The sequence below is a fragment of the Podarcis cretensis genome, assembly GCF_951804945.1.
Source record: "Podarcis cretensis genome assembly, chromosome: 18".
Classification (NCBI taxonomy): Eukaryota; Metazoa; Chordata; class Lepidosauria; order Squamata; family Lacertidae; genus Podarcis; species Podarcis cretensis.
Window position 1 is genome coordinate 7,050,941 of NC_137188.1, and position 22,946 is coordinate 7,073,886.

The 22,946-nt window shown below is 46.8% G+C and overlaps 3 protein-coding genes and 1 long non-coding RNA gene across 4 annotated transcripts in view; 1 reads left to right on the forward strand and 3 right to left on the reverse strand.

The window, feature by feature from the left end:
- LOC307207043 (excitatory amino acid transporter 5-like) overlaps window positions 1-4,179 on the reverse strand; it is a 39,838-nt gene extending 35,659 nt beyond the window's left edge. The window contains exon 1 of the mRNA XM_079960724.1: window positions 2,745-4,179. Within this exon, the coding sequence (XP_079816850.1) occupies window positions 2,745-2,921 (177 nt within the window). The 5' untranslated portion in view covers window positions 2,922-4,179. The remainder of the gene's footprint in view (window positions 1-2,744) is intronic.
- The window catches only part of TNFAIP8L1 (TNF alpha induced protein 8 like 1), a 150,628-nt gene that overhangs the window by 65,538 nt on the left and 62,144 nt on the right, over window positions 1-22,946 (reverse strand). The gene's annotated exons all lie outside the window — the stretch shown is intronic.
- Window positions 1-22,946, reverse strand: part of LOC307207309 — a 249,617-nt gene that overhangs the window by 43,372 nt on the left and 183,299 nt on the right. The gene's annotated exons all lie outside the window — the stretch shown is intronic.
- Window positions 7,715-15,641, forward strand: POLE4 (DNA polymerase epsilon 4, accessory subunit). The gene is made up of 4 exons (XM_079961050.1): window positions 7,715-8,130; window positions 11,317-11,401; window positions 13,825-13,866; window positions 15,383-15,641. The coding sequence occupies exons 1-4, from the start codon at window positions 7,894-7,896 to the stop codon at window positions 15,394-15,396; spliced, it is 378 nt and encodes a 125-aa protein (XP_079817176.1). The 5' UTR covers window positions 7,715-7,893; the 3' UTR covers window positions 15,397-15,641.

Here is a 22,946-nt window from a genome sequence, read left to right on the forward strand (position 1 = left end):
AAATCTGTAAGTTGACAGCTATGCAGCAGAGTTCATAGAGTTAGGAAGAAGGGTTTGAATCGAGCTCTACTCTGCTCAGAGTAGACCTGTGAAAACTACTGGACTTGTTTAGTCTTGTTCATCTTTTTCAGTGGGTCCACTGGCTGCAACCCTGGGCAGGTAGGCTTAAGAACGGGCTGAGGAACGTTTGGCCCTCCAGACATTGTTGGACTCTCCTCAGCACCAACAGCCAGCATGGCCTATGGTCAGGGACAGGGTTCTAGTCCAACACCTGGAGGATCACTGGTTTACCACCCCTGGCTTAAGAGGTGAAGGTCTCAGTTCCAGACACACATTTTTGGACCCTGAAGTTTGAACTGTTATAGGGGCCCCCTTGGCAACCAGCAATGAGGTCTGGGTAACCACTGTTATCTTCTCCAATGGGGTTGTTCCATGACAGATCACCACATTTTTTATTTAAAAAATAACTACTACAGCTAAGATCTGGCTTAAAATTGCTGCACTGAGACACTCCACCTTTACAAGATTTGTGCTGCTGACGCTCAACACTTTGGGATTGTTGAAACATAAACAAAAAAATAATCAACTTTGAGTCGTGTGACTCAAATTGGGTCTACTAGACCCAAATTTTTAAAGCAATGTAGACTAATGTTACTTCTGGGGCCCCTCTGGGATTAGGGGAACTTCATTAGTTTCATAGCAGATCTACCCCTGGCACCAATACTTTTCCAATGTCAATTTATTCAGTGCAGCACTGGGTTCAGTGGGAATCGTAGCCACAACGGGGAAGGAAAGAAGAGTCTTGCTGCAGTTAAATAACCAGCTTAGCTTGGCACTTTGAGCTATGACACCAAGCACCAGTAGCTGAAATGGCTTCTCTAAACCCTGTCAGAAGGCTGATCGCCGAAGAATTGATGCTTTTGACTTATGGTGCTAGAGGAGACTCTTGAGAGTCCCATGGACTGCAAGAAGATCAAACCTCTCCATTCTGAAGGAAATCAGCCCCGAGTGCTCACTGGAAGGACAGATCCTGCAGCTGAGGCTCCAGTACTTTGGCCACCTCATGAGAAGAGAAGACTCCCTGGAAAAGACCCTGATGTTGGGAAAGATGGAGGGCACAAGAAGAAGGGGACGAAAGAGGACGAGATGGTGGGACAGTGTTCTCGAAGCTACAAACATGAGTTTGACCAAACTGTGGGAGGCAGTGGAAGACAGGAGTGCCTGGCGTGCTCTGGTCCAGGGGGTCACAAAGAGTCGGACACGACTAAACGACTAAACAACAACAAACCCTGTCAGAGATGGAACAAGGCCATGTCGAAAGAGGAGCTGGCCAAGGCGGGTGGGGAAGGAGTAGCAGATTATTCTCTGGTGATTCCTCCTGAGTTTTCAGGTAGCCACAACCTCTGAAATAAGGAACAGCAGTCCTTGGGGATGCAGGATGAGTTTGATTTGAATGACATTTAAAGGCGAACATAGCTAATTCAAGCTTTGTGAAACAATATGCGATCTGAAAGACAGCTGTCCTGCGGAATTCACACTTCTGAGTTTTCCAGCCAAGTAAGGTACCAACATTTTGGTACAGATTTCTCCTAATAAGCACATTTTGGGAAGCAATTCCCTCTAATGTAATGCCTTTTTGTATGTTACCTTCACTAATACATGCATTTCTGTATATATTACTTGATTGGAACACTGCACTGCAAAAGTCAGAGAGGTGTGAGTTTCGAAGGGACAGCTGTGTTTCTGTATTAGTTCAAGAAGTGGAAAACAGATAGTTTCTCATTAAACTGCAAATATAATAATAATTTTATAATAATAATTTATTATTTATACCCCGCCCATCTGGCTGGGCCTCCCCAGCCACTCTGGGCGACTTCCAAAAGAATATTAAAATACTATGATACATCAAACATTAAAAGGTTTCCTAAACAGGGCTGCCTTCAGATGTCTTCTAAAAGTCTGGTAGTTGTTGTTCTCTTTGACATCTGGTGGGAGGGCATTCCACAGGGAGGGCGCCACTACCGAGAAGGCCCTCTGCCTGGTTCCCTGTAACTTGGCTTCTCGCAGTGAGGGAACCGCCAGAAGGCCCTCGGTGCTGGACCCCAGTGTCCGGGTAGAACGATGGGGGTGGAGACGCTCCTTCAGGTATACTGGACCGAGGCCGTTTAGGGCTTTAAAGGTCAGCACCAACACTTTGAATTGTGCTCGGAAACGTACTGGGAGCCAATGTAGGTCTTTCAAGACCGGTGTTATATGGTCTCGGCAGCCGCTCCCTGTCACCAGTCTCCTCTACCTTTAATCCATAGATCATCATGGCAGCAAAAAGCTTCACCTGCAGAAACTCTGCCTCTCTAGATACAAATCCCTCTGCCAGAAAAGAAGTGAAGAATCCCAAACTCAATCGCCTTACTAAACAAAGCAACAACCAAAACACACACTCTCCATTCTTCCAGGGCCACTCAGATTTGAAACTGGCTGCTTCTGGGGTAACAAAATCCCACTGCTCAGTTCCTTTCCCCAGAAAGAAGCTTCCTGCAGTATCTGCATGGGATGTTAAGTGCGCCCGAGAATATGCACTATACTGGAGTAAACAGAGCTGACGGCCACTACGTTGGGGTCATGCCGGAGTATGCCATTTCCAAGCAAGCTATGGCCTCTGTTGTAGAAATCCAGTCTCTGCCTATTGCATGTCTTGCTTCAGAAAAGCCTGTCCTGTTGCTGTTCCATAAAAACCAGTCACTTACCAAATCAGACAATTCCAGTGTCCTAAGCAGAAACCCCACAAGGCATCCAGTCATCACAGAAAGCATGGAAAGTGTCAAGAGGCCATTTTTGCTCCAGAAGTCCCAGATCCACTTCCGGAGCCGCACAAGGCTGATGGAGAACGGGCAAAAGAGTGCTTTCTTCAACTGCTCCCACATGGTGCCTTAGCTTTCAGAGCTTCACCAGGATCCGTCGTGAACCAGAGAGCGCAGTGTCAAGGGCAGGATCCTGGAGCCCATGGGGCATCATTGAGGCACCCTTTGTCCTGGAGGAATCATATCTCCCTGCCGATTAGAACCTGTCTGGAGAGGTGGAAGGAATGCACGGGAAAGACTCTCTCTTTTGCTCCCTGATAATCTCCACGGAGGATCACACCAGAGCACGGTTGTTATCTGATCCCCTTTTAGCTTAATAGAAAGTGACATGTCCTGTGACGTATTAATCCAAGTCTAGATTTGGAATAAGCAAGAATAGAGCTACGTCTGCTTGCAGAAAAAAAAAACAAAGGAGGGCCCTTCTAAGCTTCTGTTCCATTGCACATTCACGATGATTTGTGCTCAAGGTAGTCACACGACACACAGCCAACCCCACTTTCAGTACTGTTTGTGTGCTTGCAGAAGTTTTGAGGTGGCCACATTACTTCATTCCTAATGTGCATACCTTCCCGTTGAAATCCTCTAACTGCACAAATGTTATTTTTGTCCTGTTTTTGTTGCCCTCTGGACGGGACAGCATTGGAGAAGCATCACAGAACTAATAAAGCAGAATAAATCCACCGTTACTGTGTCAAGAACATGTTGGCAGGATACACACACAATAACATACCATAACATGTGGAGGAGCCCAGGGTCATATTGCGCTACTTCAAAGGCTCAGATTCACCAAGCAAGCTCTCAGTGTAGACCTCCCTTATGCACTCAGAAGCAGATCTTGTGAACAATTTCTGGTCTTGCCCACATATTCAAAAAACTGGAAAGAAAACCTTGACTGCAGGTCCAACAAATCACAGTTGTCAGCAAGCCCCCACAACCCAAATATTTACTTCATTAAAGTGAAATACTAAAATACTAACTTAGAAGCATTATGCTGTGTCTTATCACTGTTCTGTTTAGCTTTCATGCTTATATTGAATCACCACAGTGCTCCTATGTTTTAAGCCCTTTGTAGAGCATTTGGGTTCTATAAGTTCCTATTTAATTCAGCCCGTTATTCAGGATCCATTAATTTTTATGGAAAGGTCCAGAGTTCAATGGGAGACTTTGGCATGCCCAAGGTCCTTGATTCAATTCCCGGCATCTCCAGAAAGGAGCAGTCTTTAAAGTTACTGCCAGTTGGCATAGTTGATATTGAGCTAGATGGACCAGCGATTTGACTTGATACTGGTCACCCTTCTCCCTTCTATCAGCTTCTGCAGCGGTGTATTTTTTAACACCAATGTAAATTAAATAAGGTCTGAGTAATATGCAGTGGGGGACGCAGGTGGCGCTGTGGGTTAAAGCCTCAGCGCCTAGGACTTGCCAATCGAAAGGTCGGCGGTTCGAATCCCTGCGGCGGGGTGCGCTCCCGCTGCTCGGTCCCAGCGCCTGCCAACCTAGCAGTTCGAAAGCACCTCCAGGTGCAAGTAGATAAATAGGGACCGCTTACCAGCGGGAAGGTAAACGGCGTTTCCGTGTGCGGCTCTGGCTCTGGCCAGAGCAGCGATGTCACGCTGGCCACGTGACCCGGAAGTGTCTCCGGACAGCGCTGGCTCCTGGCCTCTTAAGTGAGATGGGCGCACAACCCCAGAGTCTGTCAAGACTGGCCCGTACGGGCAGGGGTACCTTTACCTTTACCTTAATATGCAGTGGGGTAAACTGTAAACTGTCAGAAAGCCATGCAGAAGGTTTCAGTTTTTATTCCTGTTACCTTGTAAGATGCCACTGGAAACTCTGGAGAGGCATTGCCACAATATAAGCTGGACCAGTGAAGCGCCTGACTTGGAATTTGGCAGCTTCCTATGTACTTCTCAATACTAAATATGATCAAGTAAAAGGAAATAATTACTACCTCAATTTGTTCTAAACCGGTATACACACACACACACACACACACACACACACACACATATATGCGCACCATGGAATGTTGGGTAAATGGTGGTGATTACAAGAAGTAAGGATTTATGTACTGTTTATTAGCAGCGCCCTACCTTACAAGGGATGCGGGTGGCGCTGTGGGTTAAACCACAGAGCCTAGGACTTGCCGATCAGAAGGTCGGCGGTTCGAATCCCCGCGACGGGGTGAGCTCCCATTGCTCGGTCCCTGCTCCTGCCAACCTAGCAGTTCGAAAGCACGTCAAAGTGCAAGTAGATAAATAGGTACCGCTCCGGCGGGAAGGTAAACGGTGTTTCCATGCGCTGCTCTGGTTTGCCAGAAGCAGCTTAGTCATGCTGGCCACATGACCCGGAAGCTGTCTGCGAACAAATGTCGGCTCCCTCGGCCAATAAAGTGAGATGAGCGCCGCAACCCCAGTCGGCCACGACTAGACCTAATGGTCAGGGGTCCCTTTACCTTTACCTTACATGGTTTTCTGTAAAGATTACAACAAAATGTCCAGAAAGCCATTTGAATGCTCAAAGTTCTATACTGGTTATTTTTAAAAAATGTAGGGGAACATCACTTATCAAATAATATTTAGTTGGTTATCTGTCTTTATACTACACACTTCTTTCCTGGATATTCTGGAAAGGAACTGTTGTCCTCAATAATGTGTATGGTTGACTATTTTCTTGCTTCTTATTACATAAATACGTGGCAACCAAAACTCCCTATTTCAAAATAAATACTTTCCCCCTCCCCACCCTTCATTGGTTACCTATGGGACCACTTTTCCTGGTATGCCCCATGGAGGACCTTAAGGTCCATAAATAGCAACGCCCTAGAGACCCCGGGCCCTAAGGAAGTTAGATTAGCCTCAACCAGAGCCAGGGCCTTCTCAACACTGGCCCCAGCCTGGTGGAATGCTGTGTCTCATGAGACCAGGGCCCTGCAGGATCTGATCTCTTTCCGCAGGGCCCATAAGACAAGAGTTTTCTGCCTGGCCTTCGGCTTAGAATCAGTTTGATTCCCTCCCCCTATTTCTCCTCCTGTGAAGAGGCTGCATCCTAACATTTTAATGTAGTATTTTAATCTTGTTTTTTAAATTGTATTTTAACCAACTTGTTTTATTATTGGTTGTTAGCCAACCTGAGCCCGGTCTTGGCTGGGGAGGGCAGGGTATAAATAAAATTTATTATTATTATTATTATTATTATTTTTCCAATGTGTTAACTCAGCAACGAGCCAGTTCCCCGACTGAGGCATCTAATCATAGCCTGCATTTTTATTGAGGCTTGATCAGGGCCTGTATTTTAAAATGAGCTTAAAGATCTTCAAATGTTTCATGCCAGGCAGAAGAGCAGCTGCCTAAGAACCTTGGCAATGTTTTTCCTCCTAGACAAGGGGGCCCCCTGATTTATAGCAGAAAACAATTCTCAAAGTCGTAAAAAGGGAATTACAGGCTGACAGCCAAGGTTACACTGACCCTACATATTACAGAAGATAAAAAAAGAGACAAACATAATTAAGAGTGGATAAATAGTAAAATAAAACCATGTGCCTCCCATTAAACTTGAGCCATATTTTCCTAAGGTTCAAAGGTCAAGAGCAATGGAAAAGCATCTAGCTGGCAGAAAGGAAGAGAATATTTTGGGAAGTCTTTTTCTAAAGTTGTTTCTTTCTTAAACTGAGATCCTTTTAAGATTTCTTTTCCTTTTAAAATGTTATTTATGTTATGTATTAAATATATTGGCTTAAATGTAATTATGCAAAGGAATTAGAAGCTAAGAAATGTTAAATCCTTATGCTAGATTCTTATTTCATATAGTTGGAAGAGATCACAGGGGCCATCAGCCACCAGCCCAGCCCCCCCTGCCAAGCAGGAAACATCATTAGAGCATTTGTCAAGCTTTTGTTTAGAGACCTCCAAAGGAAGGAGATCTTTCAATGATGATCCTTGACATCTGTTTAAGATAAAAATTTAAGATTAACCATCTGTTTTGGAGGGCAATAGGGCGAGGTGAGCTGGTAATTAAGGTTCCTTGTTGAGACACATGTAAGATATATTACTACTTATTTGTCATTTATAGATAGAAGAATATATAGCTTTTTGTTTCCCATAAAAGGACAGAAGGAAATGGGTGTATCTTTTGTGATTGGTTCTAGCAAACAGCCAATAGGAATTTCAACCAGGCTGATTGGACAGAGGCAGCCACAGGAGGAGCAAGGGGGCTGGATTAAGGAAATATAAGTGCTGGCCAGAATGGCAGGAGGGCAGGCCAGAGCTTGGTAACCATATACCACTGTGCCTCATATTTATTTGTCTGACAAATAAATTATTATTTTAATTTCTCTATTGCTGCGTTGAATATTTCATTCCAGCTAAGCGTTAACCACAAGCAGGGCGCTACACGACAACTGGAATCCGGTCTAGAGGTTTGCCACGTGGCTGGACTATATGGGACTGGCAGAAATGACCGGCAGAATCCGAGACCAGGGAAGAGTCGGCGGAAGAAGATTGGAAGAAATTTAAAGACTTACAGAAATATTGCAAAATTAATGAATGTTAGAATGATGTTGGTCAGAAATTAAGTGGTTTCCAGCTGTAATGCTTAAGAGATATGAAAAATAAGGTTTAGAAATAAGTAAAAACTAATGGGGAGAATTTGCGGAATTAACCATTTGAAATGGAATACAAGAAAGGGAGGTATGAGGAGGTCTGGAAAATAAGAGAAAATAAGTAATGGAAATTTTATGTGTTTTTCTTTTATTTGTTTTTGTATTCTTGTATTTTCGTTGTTGTTTTTTTCTTTTTGTTTTACAATGTCTTATTTTTGAAAACTTCAATAAATATCTTATTAAAAAAAATATAGAGGTTTGCCACGTGGCAACTTAGCCGCCTCTGAACACGTGATACCAAGTAATTGGGCTCCAGAAGCACGTGACGCGCGAGAGGGGGCGTGGCGTTCGAGCGCAAAGAGGGGAAATGGGCGCTTCGATTGACAGGCCGGCAGCGGCGCAGGCGCACTGGCGCCACTCCACAGCCCGGCTAAGATGGCGCTGGCTGAGGGAAACGCTGCGGCGACTGCGGCGCCGGCAGACGAAGAGTCCGAGCCGCCGCCGGCAGCACCGGGGGCGGCGGCAGCTGCTGCTGCTGCCTCTGCCGCCACCTCCTTCAGCGCGGCCCGGCCGGCCCGACTGCCGCTGGCGCGTGTCAAGGCGCTGGTCAAAGCCGACCCGGACGTCAGCCTGGCCAGCCAGGAGGCCATCTTCATTTTGGCGCGCGCGGCGGTGAGCGACTGACTGAGGGAAGCGGTGGGCGGGGTCTCGTGTTTGCCTCGGCCAATCAGGAGGCCGACTGCGTGGGCGCGCTGAGCGCGAGGCGGCGGTTGACTTAGGTTAAGGCGGTGGGCGGGGCGCCGCTTTTAAGCCTCCAGCCAATCAGGAGGCCGACTGCGTTGGCGCGCGAGCGCGCGGCGGCGGTTTGGCTTCGGTTAAGGCGGTGGGCGGGGCGCCACTTTTAAGCCTCCAGCCAATCAGGAGTCCGACTGCGTGGGCGCGCGAGCGCGAGGCGGCGGTTGACTTAGGTTAAGGCGGTGGGCGGGGCGCCACTTTTAAGCCTCCAGCCAATCAGGAGGCCGACTGCGTTGGCGCGCGAGCGCGCGGCGGCGGTTTGGCTTCGGTTAAGGCGGTGGGCGGGGCGCCGCTTTTAAGCCTCCCGCCAATCAGGAGGCCGGCTTTCGTGGTTGTTTTTTTTGGGCGCGCGCTGCGGCGGTTGACGTGAGTTGCCCTCGAGCTAAGGGAGGTGGGCGGTCCTGCACGGTTACGCCCTTGCCCAATCAGAAGGCTGTTTTCGTCTTCGGCTACGCGGGGACGGGTGGTTACGTAGGCCACCCCTGGCCAATCAGAAGCTTACCTTTGCCCTGGGTCGGGTGAAAGGCGTGAGAGAGTGGAAAGGAGGGTGGGCGGTGGGCGGAGCTGCGCCACTTTGGGCTGCGGCGATTGGCTGCAAGTTCTAACCACGTGTTATATACCTGGCCAGGTAATTCATTACTATATGGTCCCTATGAATTAATTACAATTGTGGGTGTTCTGATTATAATTATGGCTATTCTTGAGTGTTTATCATAATTGTGAATATTGGTGTGTCTAATAATCATCTAATTATTTTCCTAATGCTCATAATTAATATTATAAGTTTTAGCTCCCCAAATTGTTCATAAATCATCTTATGTTTGTACTGAATTGAATTTATTAATACGGTCACAGACCAGCATCAACACACACAATATCACAGATCATAAAAATATAAAAAATACAAGAGACAATATGAATTTAACAAGGATTTAAATATAAAAATTAAGTATTATGTTGGTATATTTCCTTGGGATACATGTAAAAGGCAAAGCCTAACTTGGGAGACAGGCAGGATTCATATTTTAAATAAATTCATATTAATTTAATTTAATCATTTTTATTGTGCTAGCCAGAGGCCATGGCAACAGCCAAAGAAGGAAAAAAACAAACAAACCAGCAGTCGCTGGATGGGCTAGCGGTCAATTGCAAAGGGGACTCTGAGATCTAATTTGCACACTTTATTTGAGAATTACTTTTTATTCTGCGTAATAAGAAATTTTGGTGGATTTGACCATGGCTTTATATTAATATGATAACAAATACTCTGCAGTAAATTACTGGTGGTACCACTTAATTATTGATGATTCTACAGTTTTGAGAGAACACTGGTTGTAATATTAATAAAACAGGATGTTTTAGTATTACAGCAAATACCAGCGTTGCTGAGTGAGATTTTTATTGGTTAAGTAAAGCTATCGCCACCGCTGTGGCTTTTGGGTCTTCTAATAAACCAACATGGCTTTCCATATTAATGCACAGTATCATAATGCTGTTATACAAATCTATAGCGTAAATGTGCTTGAATACCAGGTACTTATTTGGACACAGGTGGCGCTGTGGTCTAAACCACTGAGCCTCTTGGGCTTGCCGATCAGAAGGTCAGTGGTCCGAATCCCTGCAACGGGGTGAGCTCCCGTTGCTCTGTCCTGGCTCCTGCCAACTTAGCAGTTCGAAAGCACGCCAGGGCGAGCAGATAAATAGGTAACTTTTTTGTAGGAAGGTAGACAGCGTTTGCATGCACTCTGGCTTCCATCATGGTGTCCCGTTGCACCAGAAGCGGTTCAGTCCTGCTGGCCACATGACCCAGAAAGCTGTCTGCGAACAAACGCTGGCTCCCTCGGCCTGAAAGCGAGATGAGCGCCGCAATCCCATAGTCACCTTTGACTGAACATAACTGTCCAACTCAATAAGGATATTGTGAACTCAACTCAATAAGGATACAGTGGTGCCCCGCAAGACGAATGCCTCGCAAGACGGAAAACCCACTAGACGAAAGAGTTTTCCGTTTTGGAGGTGCTTCGCAAAACAAATTTCCTATGGGCTTGAAAATGTATTGCGAGTTCCTGCGGGTTTTTTTCCCCTTCCCTCTTTTCTAAGCCGCTTATCTGCTTATCCGCTAAGCCGCTAATAGCGCTAATCCGCTAAGCCGTCAATGGGCTTGCTTCGCAAGACGAAAAAACTGCTAGACGAAGAGACTCGCGGAACGGAATAATTTCGTCTTGCGAGGCACCATTGTATTGTGAACAGCCTTATTCTGAGATAAGGCTCAGAAAAAGCAACCAAAATGATTGTGGTGGTGAGACAACTCCCTGATGAGGAAGGGTTACAACATTTGGGGGCATTTCAGTTCAGAGAAAAAGCAAGGCAGCAGACATACAAGAAAGGTGTATAAATTTTGTGGAGGAAATGAATAGAGAGAAAAGTTTCTCTTCCCCTCTCCATAATATATCAAAAGTCCTGGGCATCCAGCAAAGCTGAGTTTTTGATGATTCAGGACAGACAAAAGTAGATACTTATTTACAGTTCATAAAAGTTCTGGGCACCACAGTTCAAGAAGGACACTGACAAACTGGAACGTGTCCAGAGGAGGGCAACCAAAATGGTCAAAGGCCTGGAAACGATGCCTTATGAGGAACGGCTAAGGGAGCTGGGCATGTTTAGCCTGGAGAAGAGGAGGTTAAGGGGTGATATGATAGCCATGTTCAAATATATAAAAGGATGTCACAGAGGAGGGAGAAAGGTTGTTTTCTGCTGCTCCAGAGAAGCGGACATGGAGCAATGGCTCCAAACTACAAGAAAGAAGATTCCACCTAAACATTAGGAAGAACTTCCTGACAGTAAGAGCTGTTTGACAGTGGAATTTGCTGCCAAGGAGTGTGGTGGAGTCTCCTTCTTTGGAGGTCTTTAAGCAGAGGCTTGACAACCATATGTCAGGAGTGCTCTGATGGTGTTTCCTGCTTGGCAGGGGGTTGGACTCGATGGCCCTTGTGGTCTCTTCCAACTCTATGCTTCTATGATTCTATAAAAGCTGTTTTCTCTGCTTTGCTTTCATCCCCACAGGAGTTGTTTGTGGAAACCATTGCAAAAGATGCCTACCTCTACGCACAGCAAGGAAAACGGAAAACTCTCCAGAGGAAAGACCTGGGTAAGGAAGTAAAATAATAACAATTTTATCATTTATACCCCGCCCATCTTGTCTTCCTAATTCTTAAGAACCAAAATGACACTGTGTGTATGTGTCGACAAGGTTACAACCAGAGGAATGCTTCATGGGTTATTAAAGAACTAAACAAAATGGGGTTGCCATATTTTGAAAAGTGAGCTTTTTCTGTTTTGGAAAAGTTGTTGGGCTTTTTTCCGTTTTTTGCAACATCTCCAAAAAATTGAAGTTTTTAAGCTATGTTTTCAACTGCAGATACTGCAGGAAGCTTCGCTCAGAAACTACCCTTGATGGGCGAATCCTCGATATTCCCAGGAAATTCCAGACGTATGGCAGCCCTTAAACAAAATTAAAATAGCCGTACATAAAAGAAGCATTAGTGGAAAATGAAGAACGCATTCCTACCTGTCCAAGGCATTCCTACCTGTCCAAGGCATGCCGGTCAGACTAGGGACGCGGGTGGCGCTGTGGGTAAAACCTCAGCGCCTAGGACTTGCCGATCGCATGGTCGGCGGTTCGAATCCCCGCAGCGGGGTGCGCTCCCGTCGTTTGGTCCCAGCGCCTGCCAACCTAGCAGTTCGAAAGCACCCCCGGGTGCAAGTAGATAACTAGGGACCGCTTACCAACGGGAAGGTAAACGGTGTTCCATGTGCTGCGCTGGCTCGCCAGATGCAGCTTGTCACGCTAGCCACGTGACCCGGAAGTGTCTGCGGACAGCGCTGGCTCCCGGCCTATAGAGTGAGATGAGCGCACAACCCTAGAGTCTGGCAAGACTGGCCCGTACGGGCAGGGGTACCTTTACCTTTACCTTTTACCTGCTCAGACTAGACCCATTGGAAGTTAGTGTAACATGAGTAAGTTAGGTTTGTTAATTTAAATTAGTCTACTCTGAGTAGGGCCTGCATTGGATACAATCCTTATCCTGGCCCCCTTGAGCTGCTGTGCAGTACACAAGAACGGTCGCTGCCGAAGCAGGAGGAGAGCATTGCAGTTTCAGTGAATGGTTGGTTCAAATAGGTGGAGGAGAGGAATTTGCCCAGGACACACTTAATTGTTGTTTGCCGTGATGCTAAAGCCCGGATAGTTGTGGAATTATAGAATCATAGAATTGTAAGGTTGGAAAGGGACCTCAAGGATGTTCCAATCCCCTGCAATGCAGGAATATTCAGCTGTCTCATACTGGAATCGAACCTGCAACCTCTTGGCATCGTCAGCACCAAGCTCTAACCAACTGAGTGGAGAGAAAAAAACAGCACAGGTTGTGGATTAGGAAGGGAGATGGTGGGGTCCTTTGGCAGGCAAAACGGGTGCTCTGCAACTGAGCTATAGGTCTTGCTCCTAAAAGGGGAGAAAGAGGTACAGGGATTAGGGTGGAGGGCAACCCCTCCCCCCACAAAAAACCCTCAGATGGACTAGGAACACAAGCTGTGTTACAGTGGTGCCTCGCAAGACGAAAAGAATCCGTTCCGCGAGTCTCTTCGTCTAGCGGTTTTTTTGTCTTGCAAAGCAAGCCCATTGACGGCTTAGCGGATTAGCGCTATTAGCGGTTTAGCGGCTTAGCGGATAAGCGGCTTAGAAAAAGGGGGGGAAAGGGGGAAAAACCCGCAGGAACTCACAAGACATTTTTGTCTTGTGAAGCAAGCCCATAGGAAATTCATTTTGCGAAGCACCTCCAAAACGGAAAACTCTTTCGCCTAGCGAGTTTTCCGTCTTGCGAGGCGTTCGTCTTGCGGGGCACCACTGTACTTGGGCAGAAAGAGTGGCCTTATCAGGGATTTGGGGAAGCTGCAAGGGCTGTTGGAAAACATGACCCCTCGGGAGAGTCTGGCCCCTCTCCCTGGCTCCTGGGGCTTGTTTAACAGTGATTTACTCTGGCTGGCATCCTTGCAGTCCAGGCAGATCTTGATAGGTGACACCTCCCAGCGTGGAAGATGCACACCCCCTTTGCTCCTTGCATACCGGCAGGAGAAAGAAGAAACTCAAAGTCTACATCATCTACGGTTTATTTCTGTCTTTACATCTGTACAAAAACATGTCCGTTTAGTTCAGTCTCCTCCGAGCATCTCAGTAAGACTTCCTTCACATACGCAACAGGAAGGTCTCATATTACACACAGAACAAATCCCTGTGAACCGCCCTGTGAACTGGCTGGAACATTCTTTCCCAGGGCTAGCCACATCATGTGATGTAAACACCGAGCTAGTTTGCAGCTGAGTAGTACTCATATCCCAACAAGGGCATGGGGAAGATTTGAAATTAGCTGCCATAACTTCTCTTGCAGCCAACAAATAGGAGCCCCTTTTACAGTTCAGAGTACACATTTCTGTAATCTGATCCACCCCTGCAGATATCATTCCTAATTTCCCTTTTATTATTATTTCCCTTTTAAATTGGTGCTGCTGCCGCAGACAATGCCATAGAAGCAATAGACGAGTTTGCGTTTCTGGAAGGTAAGGTTTGGTTTCAAGTTGTTGTTTTTTTGTGGTGTCGCTGCCTTGTCAGAATGGTGAGTTAGCCTTACCTTGCGTCACGGTCCGGTTCACGGGCAATCGAAGTCCCGGCAGGGGACGTCAGGACCGGGGGCAAGATGGCGGGGTGGGAGCAGGAACGGGGGTCCAGGAGCTAAGTTAGAAAGCCAAGAGTCCGAGGGTCAGAGAGCTGGGAGTCAAGAAGCCAAGGGTCCAAGGGTCAGGAAGCAAGGAGTCACGACGTCAGGGTTGCGAGGATCAAGAAGCAAGGAGTCACGAAGTCAGGGTTCCAAGGATCAAGGAGCCAAACGCAGCAAGACAGGGAACGTGTTGCTGTGGCAAAGAGCCGAAGGGAAATGCTGACCTTATATCCCTTCCTGGCTCTTGCCACCAGGTGCTGTGAGTTACCAATCGGCCTCACCTGTGTGGCTGCACCTTGCCTCTCCAGAACAAGCTTAGGAAGGCCCCAATCCTGCAAAGTCCTATTGGTCACAGGGCCCGGCTCCTGCACGCACACCTGACACCTTGGCTCTGAATTCCAGGTGTGTGAAAGCCAGGCTCCAGTTCAGATGGAGAGTCACTTTGGTCACATCTACGGCATACATTTAAAGCACATGGCTTGCCCCCAAAGAATCCTGGGAACTGTTAATTTGCCACTCGCAGAGCTGTAATTCCCGGCGCCCTGAACTAACTACAGTTCCTGCCATTCTTTGGGGGAAGCCATGAACCTCAGAGGTATAGAGTCCATGTGAAGCCAGCAATTTCTGTGTAGGTCAGAATTAAAGTCAAGGCCAATGTGAATGCCATCCAGAAATGGTTGGAGTCCATTCTCCCATCAGTCCTAGCAGCTATCATAACCAGCAGCCAGGGATTATCGGAGTTGGAGTCCAGGAAATATCACGCCCTCTCACATACCCTTTTCCCAGTGTGTGGGTTGGATCCTTTAATTGCTCCAACAGTGTGTTGTTTGGGGGCTTGTGGGAATTTTGAGATGGTGTTTGAAAACCTTTTGATGGCAACTTGAGATATAAAGGAGCAATTTGTTTGGTTGGCTTTGGGTTTAAGAGCTAAGGTCTCCAAACAACAATACAGTATCTGGAAGATAGGCTAGGAATGATGGGAGTTGTAGTCCAACCCTTGAAGGCCTTGAAGTTTCATAATAGTTGAAAAAAATAAATTAAACCTTTCACATTCCATGGTGTGTGTGTTTTGATGTTTTTTTAGTCTTCTAAAGTATATTTTATGTTTTAGCACGTTGACTTGTAACAACCTGAATGCTGAGAAGCAGAACAGAAGCCAAGGCTCACTTGATAAAATTGGATATATCTAGATCCCTTTCTAAAGGGATGAACGTGAACTGGAATTAGTTCCTCTTTAAAATGAACTTTCCAAGCTATGTCCAGGCCAAATGTAAATCTGTTAAAATGGTAGCTACCTTGATTCGAAAACCACCTATTTTCATAACACGGTCTGCCTGCTCCTCTGTTTAATTCTGTAGGTACTCTGGACTGATGCAAGAAAGGGGAATCTCTGGAAAGAGAGATTGGAACAGAACGTGCCGTGCAAAAGGCACAGAAGGAAACGTCCCCAGGGAGATGAAGGGACTGTTTCTGCCTGCCAGACCTGGTGGATTTGAAATGGCCCTGAATTTGAAGCAGGCTCTGTTGTAAATTGCTTTGTATATACCCCAACCCTTGTGGTTTCTCCGAAGTCTGTATGTAGTTTTGTACTCTAAATGCATACATCTTTTTTCCATACCTCTGTTGTGCAGTTCAGTGTTGTGTATGTTACCTCTTGGCCACCTGGCCTCTACCTTGCTATTCCTAATATAACACACACATCGGTACATTCTCATTAAAACACGCAGTTTCAATGGCCCCGTTAAAAACAGTCCCACAATTAAAACAGGTGACTTGGGGTCAAAGAAATCGAGGGAATGTGTGTGTAAAAAAATTAAGGCCGGCAGGATGCCAATGCAGATGGGAGCCTCTTATATTTCAGCAGGGCGTGCATTTCACAGCAATGATGCTACTGGTGAAAAAGCCTCCCTGTGTGCCGCTGATAATCATTGAGCCATTGTAAGACAAACCAGGTTGCATTGGCAATGTTGATACTCAAGCGCCATGCCCTCCTTGTTGTTGTTTGCCCTCCTTGTCGTTAAGCATTTGTGGAGGCTGGTAATGATCTTTTTCTATCTCTGGACTCCTGGCCTCATTGTTTGGTTCCCTCTCCCTATCGCTGGGTAACTGCAAACATACTTCCTTTCCCCCGATTTCTTTTATTTCAAGATTCAAAGTTACATTTTATCACTCAGCAGCTGTAACCCTTATTCTACAATTCTAATGACTTCCTGCTCACCTCCCTTTATAATCATGATTACATACAATTATGTCTTAAAATACCCAGTTTCACCCTCTTTAACAGGTTTCTCAATGTAGTCTGCTATTTTTTTTCTTAAAACTCCAAGCCCTGCTGTGGACTTCACCTACAGAGAATTATTTTTTTAATAGAATGGAAAACATTTCCCATCCTCCTTGAAAGAGTTTAGATTTGTGTCTCTTATCAGAGCTGTCAGTTTGGCAGTCTGCATATTCCATGATTTTCATCAGCCATTCTTTTGAGGGTAGTCTTTATTCCTTCCACTTCTGTACATAAAGATTTTTGCCGCTGTGGTTACATACATAAATACAGTTGAAACGTCCTTTGGAATTTTGCTGTCCAGTATCTCCAGCAGAAAGGTCTTGGGAAAAGTCACGTTTACAATTTCTGTACAAGCCAAGCCCTGGCTCCATGGCTCACCTGAATCAAGAGAATCATCTTGCCGCCAATATGGCTGAGACCCCATTCTTGCTGCATTAAACGGCCACATTCTCGGAGCAATGGCAGCTATGTCCAGTTCAGCTCCAGCCCCCCCCCCTCGTGCCGCCTTCTAGAACCCACCACTCTCAACCGACTCTCACCTGCCCCCCCTTCAAACTCCATTTCCAAGCCTCCTTCCATCTTCCGTCTCCACCAGAATTCCACTCTCTCTCTCTCTTCCCCCTCCCTCCTTGCTTTGGAATTGTAATAGCATCACCTCACAATAATAATATTGCCACTCATCTCCTCTAGGCCTCCTACCTTGAGAATCAATCTTTCTCTACCAACTCTCACTGTCATCTGACAGGCATCCCCTTTAAAACCAGGGGGGGTCAAAGTGTGCTGGGATGAGGCCACCGTGGGTCAGGCCAGAGGGGGCTGGTGGGGGGTGTGGTTGTGCCTCCCCTTCTTCTGCATCTTGCTCCCCTGCCTGATCCTTCAGCTGCTCGAGAGAATCATAGCATGGCAGAGTTGGAAGGGGTGCCAAGGGTCATCCAGTCCAACCCCCGGCAGTGCAAGGATCCTGCCCACAGCCAGCCCTGGCTGGGCTCCACACTCCCACCACCTTCTTCCCAGCCGGATGCACAGACCCCTTGCCATTCTGCATGGGGTGGGGAAAGGGGAGAGAGAGATGTTTTGCTCCCTGTCCCTCCGGACATGGATATGAGAGCCCTGTCAATATCTCAAGGGCGTCCCAGGGAGGAAGCTTGTCTTCTCCTGCTCCAGAGGCCCTCAGGTTCTGAAGCCATGGCTTCAAGCGACCAGAAAGGAGATTCCGACTCCAGGAAGAACTTTCTGACAGCAAGAGATGTTTGACAGTGGGAGGAAATCCCTCGGAAGGCGGTAGACTCTCTTTCTTTGGAGGTTTTTCAGCAGAGCTTGGAAGGCCACTTGCCATGGGTTCTTGAGCTGAGATTCCTGCATTGCAGGGGTTGGACTAGATGACCCTCGGGGTCCCTTGCAACTCGACAATTCTAGGATCCTCTGATTTAAAGTGCATCCAGCGAGCATTTAAAGCACATGACGTCCCCCAAATGATCCTGGGCATTGCAGCTTCCCTCTCAGAGAGGCCAGCGTGGTGTAGTGGTTAAGGGCAGTGGACTTGTAATCTGGTGAACCGGGTTTGCTTCCACGCTCTTCCACCTGCAGCTTCTGGGTGACCTTGGGCCAGTCACACTTCTCTGAAGTCTCTCAGCCCCACTCACCTCACAGAGTGTTTCTTGTGGGGGAGGAAGGGAAAGGAGATTGTAAGCCGCTTTGAGACTCCTTTGTTGTTGTTTAGTTGTATCTGACTCTTCGTGACCCCCTGGACCAGAGCACGCCAGGCACTCCTGTCTTCTACTGCCACCCGCAGTTTGGTCAAACTCATGCTGGTAGCTTCGAGAACAGTGTCCAACCCTCTCGTCTTCTGTCGTCCCCTTCTCTCTTTCCCAACATCAGGGTCTTTTCCAGGGAGTCTTCTCTTCTCCTGAGGTGGCCAAAGTCTTGGAGCCTCAGCTTCAGGATCTGTCCTTCCAGTGAGCACTCAGGGCTGATTTCCTTCAGAATGGAGAGGTTTGATCTTCTTGCAGCCCATGCAGCACCATAATTCAAAAGCATTGAGACTCCTTAAAGGTACCCCTGCCCGTACGGGCCAGTCGTGTCCGACTAGGGTTGTGCGCTCATCTCACTTAAGAGGCCGGGAGCCAGCGCTGTCCGGAGACACTTCCGGGTCACGTGGCCAGCGTGACGAAGCTGCTCTGGCAAGCCAGCACCAGTGATAAAGCGGGATATCAAATACAAACTCTTCTTCTTCTTCTTCTTCTCCTCCTCCTCCTCTCCTCCTCACAGACCTATAAATCCCACAACCCCTAACAAACTACAATTCCCAGGATCGTTTTTATAAATAATAAATTATTATTATTATTATGGCTGAAAGAGTTGGATATTTTCAGCTTGGAAAAGAGGAGACTTCCCTGAAGGCCACAGAAGCCTCCCACCCTTTTTTTATTTATGGGGAAATGCAGGGGCATATACGCTGAGGCGACACCCTGGGTCCAGCCATTCACACCCAAAGCGCAGCTGGCAAGTTGTTTTGATTGTCGAAAACAGAGAAGCAGAGCTCGTAGTGGGAAATGGGAATCAAGAAGGAAGTGACAAGGGTTTTATTGTTTCAGAGAAAAGGAGAAGTGGGCAACTCGCCTTGTTTCAAGATGAGCCATGACTTTATATTTGATGAGAGTAAAATGGAGAAGGGGGGCGTTTTTCGATTCCTTTGATAAGAAACTGGACGCCCCAAAACCCCCTTCTTGCAATCGCTGGTGCTCAGACTGAGGACGTTTCTCTTAGGCAGAGAATGAGGTCCTTTTGTCACTTGAGTTCTGGTCTTACGATACGATAATCTTTATTGTCATTGTCCCACACAGAACAACAAAATTGAAAAATCTACATCAGACATTCAAAAGCCAACAAGTCTGCTATCCCAGCCTGGTTAGCCCCTAAAATCTCTGATACCCCATAATTGTGTAGCAGGAACCCCCCACCCCAATCATTCAGTTTGTACAAACTTCACACACACTCACACTCATACACTACATACGCTATGCTTCTGTTATAAATTCATAGAAAATCAACCATACATCGGTTTTGCACTGTTCCACTTTTATTTTACTCCATGAAGGAAGGACTACAAAATGGGGAAGGTTTGAAAGAGGGCCGCCATAATCCCTTCACCATCCCAGCACCATCCACAGGAGCCCTGCCCAGTTGCTATGCCAACCCTGATGGTCCTAGACAGAAGACCATCAAGATCACAAAGAACTTGCATATGGGAGTGGATTCAGCATGGACTGAAACAAAGGACAATGATCAGATCTTCCCTCTGGGAGCAAGAAACTGCCAACTCCCCTTTGTCTCCTGGAAGTGACTCATGGGGAGAGGGAAAGGAGGAACCAGCCAGGTGACAGGACACTCAGGTTACCACCACAACTCCTCCCTCAACCCCTCCTTTCTGTGATGTATGCATGATGTTTCTGGGGGTGGGCTTGACCTAGAGGAGGGGAATTTCAAAAGTTTTTATAAGGTCTTGCACACCATTTTTCTGTGTCTTTTCCTCTCGCCTGCAAGTGAGGGGAGCACCCTGTTGCAACAGTCAATAAAGGCCAAGCCTACAGGCTGCTGATTTGCTCCAATTTACTCTGGTTGGTGTCTTTACTTTTTGTCCAAGGGAGCCCTTGGATTTTTCCGGTAACAATTGAATACAATATACTCACATAAAGACTACCTTACACTGCACTGAAAACCAAAATCGCATTTGGATAGAAACTGTTTCTCAGGCGGCTAGTCCTAGTCTTTATAACCCTAACAAAATAAAAAAATTCCTTCCAGTAGCACCTTAAAGACCAACTAAGTTAGTTCTTGGTATGAGCTTTCGTGTGCATGCACACTTCTTCAGATACACACTTCTTCAGATACACACATGCACACTTCTTCAGATAGGTATCTGAAGAAGTGTGCATGCACACGAAAGCTCATACCAAGAACTAACTTAGTTGGTCTTTAAGGTGCTACTGGAAGGAATTTTTTTATTTTGTTTTGACTTTGGGAGACCAACACGGCTACCTATCTGTATTTATAACCCTGTACCTTCTCCCAGAAGGCAGAAGCTGAAAGAGATCATTTCCGGGGTGCGCACTATCCTGCACTATCTCTGCAGCTTTCTTATGGCACCTGGAAGCATAGATTTGATCCAAGGTGGGAAGAGCGCACCCAATTATTCTCTCTGCAGTCTTTACTACCCTGGACAGAATGGTTTTTTCCCCTGACCGTGCAGCTCCCAAACCAGACACACAGACCATAAGTTAATACACTATCCATAGTACAATGGGAAAATGCCATCAACAGGTCCTTTGAGAGATTGTTTTTCCGGAGGATTCTCAGAAAATATAACCTTCATCAGGTCTTTGCTGTTTTCTCACCAGGTTAGGTCATCTCTCAACTCCATTCCCAGAAATTGAAACATTGCTTTTCCGCACAGATTCCGGAGATGTGGGCGGTTCTTCTGAGAGACTAAAGTGCAAGCTCGGCTGTAGTGGTGCATTTGAACCAGGGTGTCCCTGGTTCTGGTTTGGCATTCTAAACCAAGGTTAGCCAACCTGGTGTCTTGTAGATGTTATGGTCTCCAGTTCCCATAATCGCTGACCACTGTTCACACTTGTTGTTCGTGGCTGGAGCCCAAACTTCCTGGAGGGCACAACCCTGGTTACCTCTCACCACCCTGACAATGACCGTGTCTGGTACCGAGGTTGCTTTTTTTATTTACAGTGGTACCTCGTGTTACAGATGCTTCAGGTTACAGATGCTTCAGGTTACAGACTCTGCTAACCCAGAAATAGTACCTCGGGTTAAGAACTTTGCTTCAGGACGAGAACAGAAATCATGTGGCGGTGGCGCAGCAGCAGCGGGAGGCCCCATTAGCTAAAGTGGTACCTCAGGTTAAGACCAGTTTCAGGTTAAGAACGGACCTCCAGAACGAATTAAGTTCTTAACCCGAGGTGCCACTGTATTAGGAAGGGTTGTAAGCAGAGGGGGCTGAATGTTGGAATATTCAGGGCAGGTGAACAAAACTCCTTCTTCACAAAGTGCGTAGTCAGACTATGGAACTCACAGCCACAGGAAGAAGAAGAAGAAGAAGAGTTTGGATTTGATATCCCGCCTTTCACTCCCTTTAAGGAGTCTCAAAGCGGCTAACATTCTCCTTTTCCTTCCTCCCCCACAACAAACACTCTGTGAGGTGAGTGGGGCTGAGAGACTTCAGAGAAGTGTGACTGGCCCAAGGTCACCCAGCAGCTGCATGTGGAGGAGCGGGGAAGCGAACCTGGTTCCCCAGATTACGAGACTACCGCTCTTAACCACTACACCACACTGGCTCTCAGTAGGCAGTAGGATTTAGGCAAATTCATGGAGAAGAGGCCTTTCAATGACTACCAGCCATGCTGACTATATTCTATTGCAGATATCAATATTGCATAGTTTGAAACAACGGGATGCATGAAAACTGGCTCCTTTTTTTGGAAATAAAACATCAAGGCCCCAAAGTTTGTTCAAAACTTGACTTGCAGAACTTTCCTCAAAAGTATCAAATGGTACATCCAAACAGTTCCATAACACATATGCCAGTCCAACTCGGCATCTTACAAAATATGAAATACAGTCGTACCAAGGCTCCTGAATGTCTAGGGAGTTGAACGTTTTGGCTCCCAAACGACTGAAAACTGGAAGTGAGTGTTCCGGTTTTCAAACGTTTTTTGCAAGCTGAGTGTCTGGCGCGGTTCCTCTATTGTTTCTGTCTCACCTGCACAATCAGGAACCAGTCGGAAACCGCGCCTTGGTTTTCAAACATTTCGGAAGTCGAGTGGACTTTCGGAATGGATTCCGTTCAACTTCTGAAGAACTACTGTAATTCCTACAAACCTGGTCTCTCTCTCTCTCTCTCTCTCCAGCATCCATTTTGCCTGGACCTGTTTTCCTGGAGAGCTTCATTCAAATCTTCACTCTGGCAGAGTTTGGAAACAAAGACTCCAGCCACCAACCTTCCAAGATGGCGAATTTGCAATTTGCAATACCTCTCATGTGATCTAAAGTAAAACACTCATGGGAGGAGGATGTGTCAGAAGCTGACTAGGGAACAGGTCTTAGTGAGCAGGGAGAGTCGGTGGCAGAGAGAAGTCCAGAATCAGAGGCAGAAGCTGAGGCAAGAGGGGAGGGGGGCCAAGAGGCAGAGATGGGTCAGGCTGGTGAAGAAGCCAGGGGGTCTCACCCACCTGCTGTAAGAAGCTCCCCTTCCCTCTGGTCTCCTAGAACCAGGAGAGGCATGAAAAGGGCAGAGAAGTTAGCTTCAAGCAGGCACTGTCTCAGATTGCTTGGGGGAAACTCTGGAGAAACCTTCCATCTCAGCAACTGCTTCATGGAGGCAATAATTTGCTGAAGATGAGTTGCTGAGCTCATTAGGTCTGACACTGCTATGCAGATCCTGTTGTTGATTATAAGAAGCTAACTCTCGTTCGGTGTACGGCTAGCTCGCTCCTGTCACCTGGTAAGGGCTGGGAGAGAAGCTTTCCTGAAACCCCAGAGAGCCATCGCAGCCGCTCAGTGTGGACAATGCTGAACTGTTGTTGTTGTTTAGTATGCAACAACAGCAGCAAGAATACTCATCGCGAAGTATT

What these genes read in the sequence shown, in the direction of transcription:
- POLE4 (XM_079961050.1), top strand. Translation starts at nt 7,894, where the DNA reads ATGGCGCTGGCTGAGGGAAACGCTGCGGCGACTGCGGCGCCGGCAGAC. An exon ending in TCATTTTGGCGCGCGCGGCG is followed by an intron (nt 8,131 to 11,316) that starts GTGAGCGACTGA and finishes TCATCCCCACAG; the next exon opens with GAGTTGTTTGTGGAAACCAT. An exon ending in TCTCCAGAGGAAAGACCTGG is followed by an intron (nt 11,402 to 13,824) that starts GTAAGGAAGTAA and finishes CTGCTGCCGCAG; the next exon opens with ACAATGCCATAGAAGCAATA.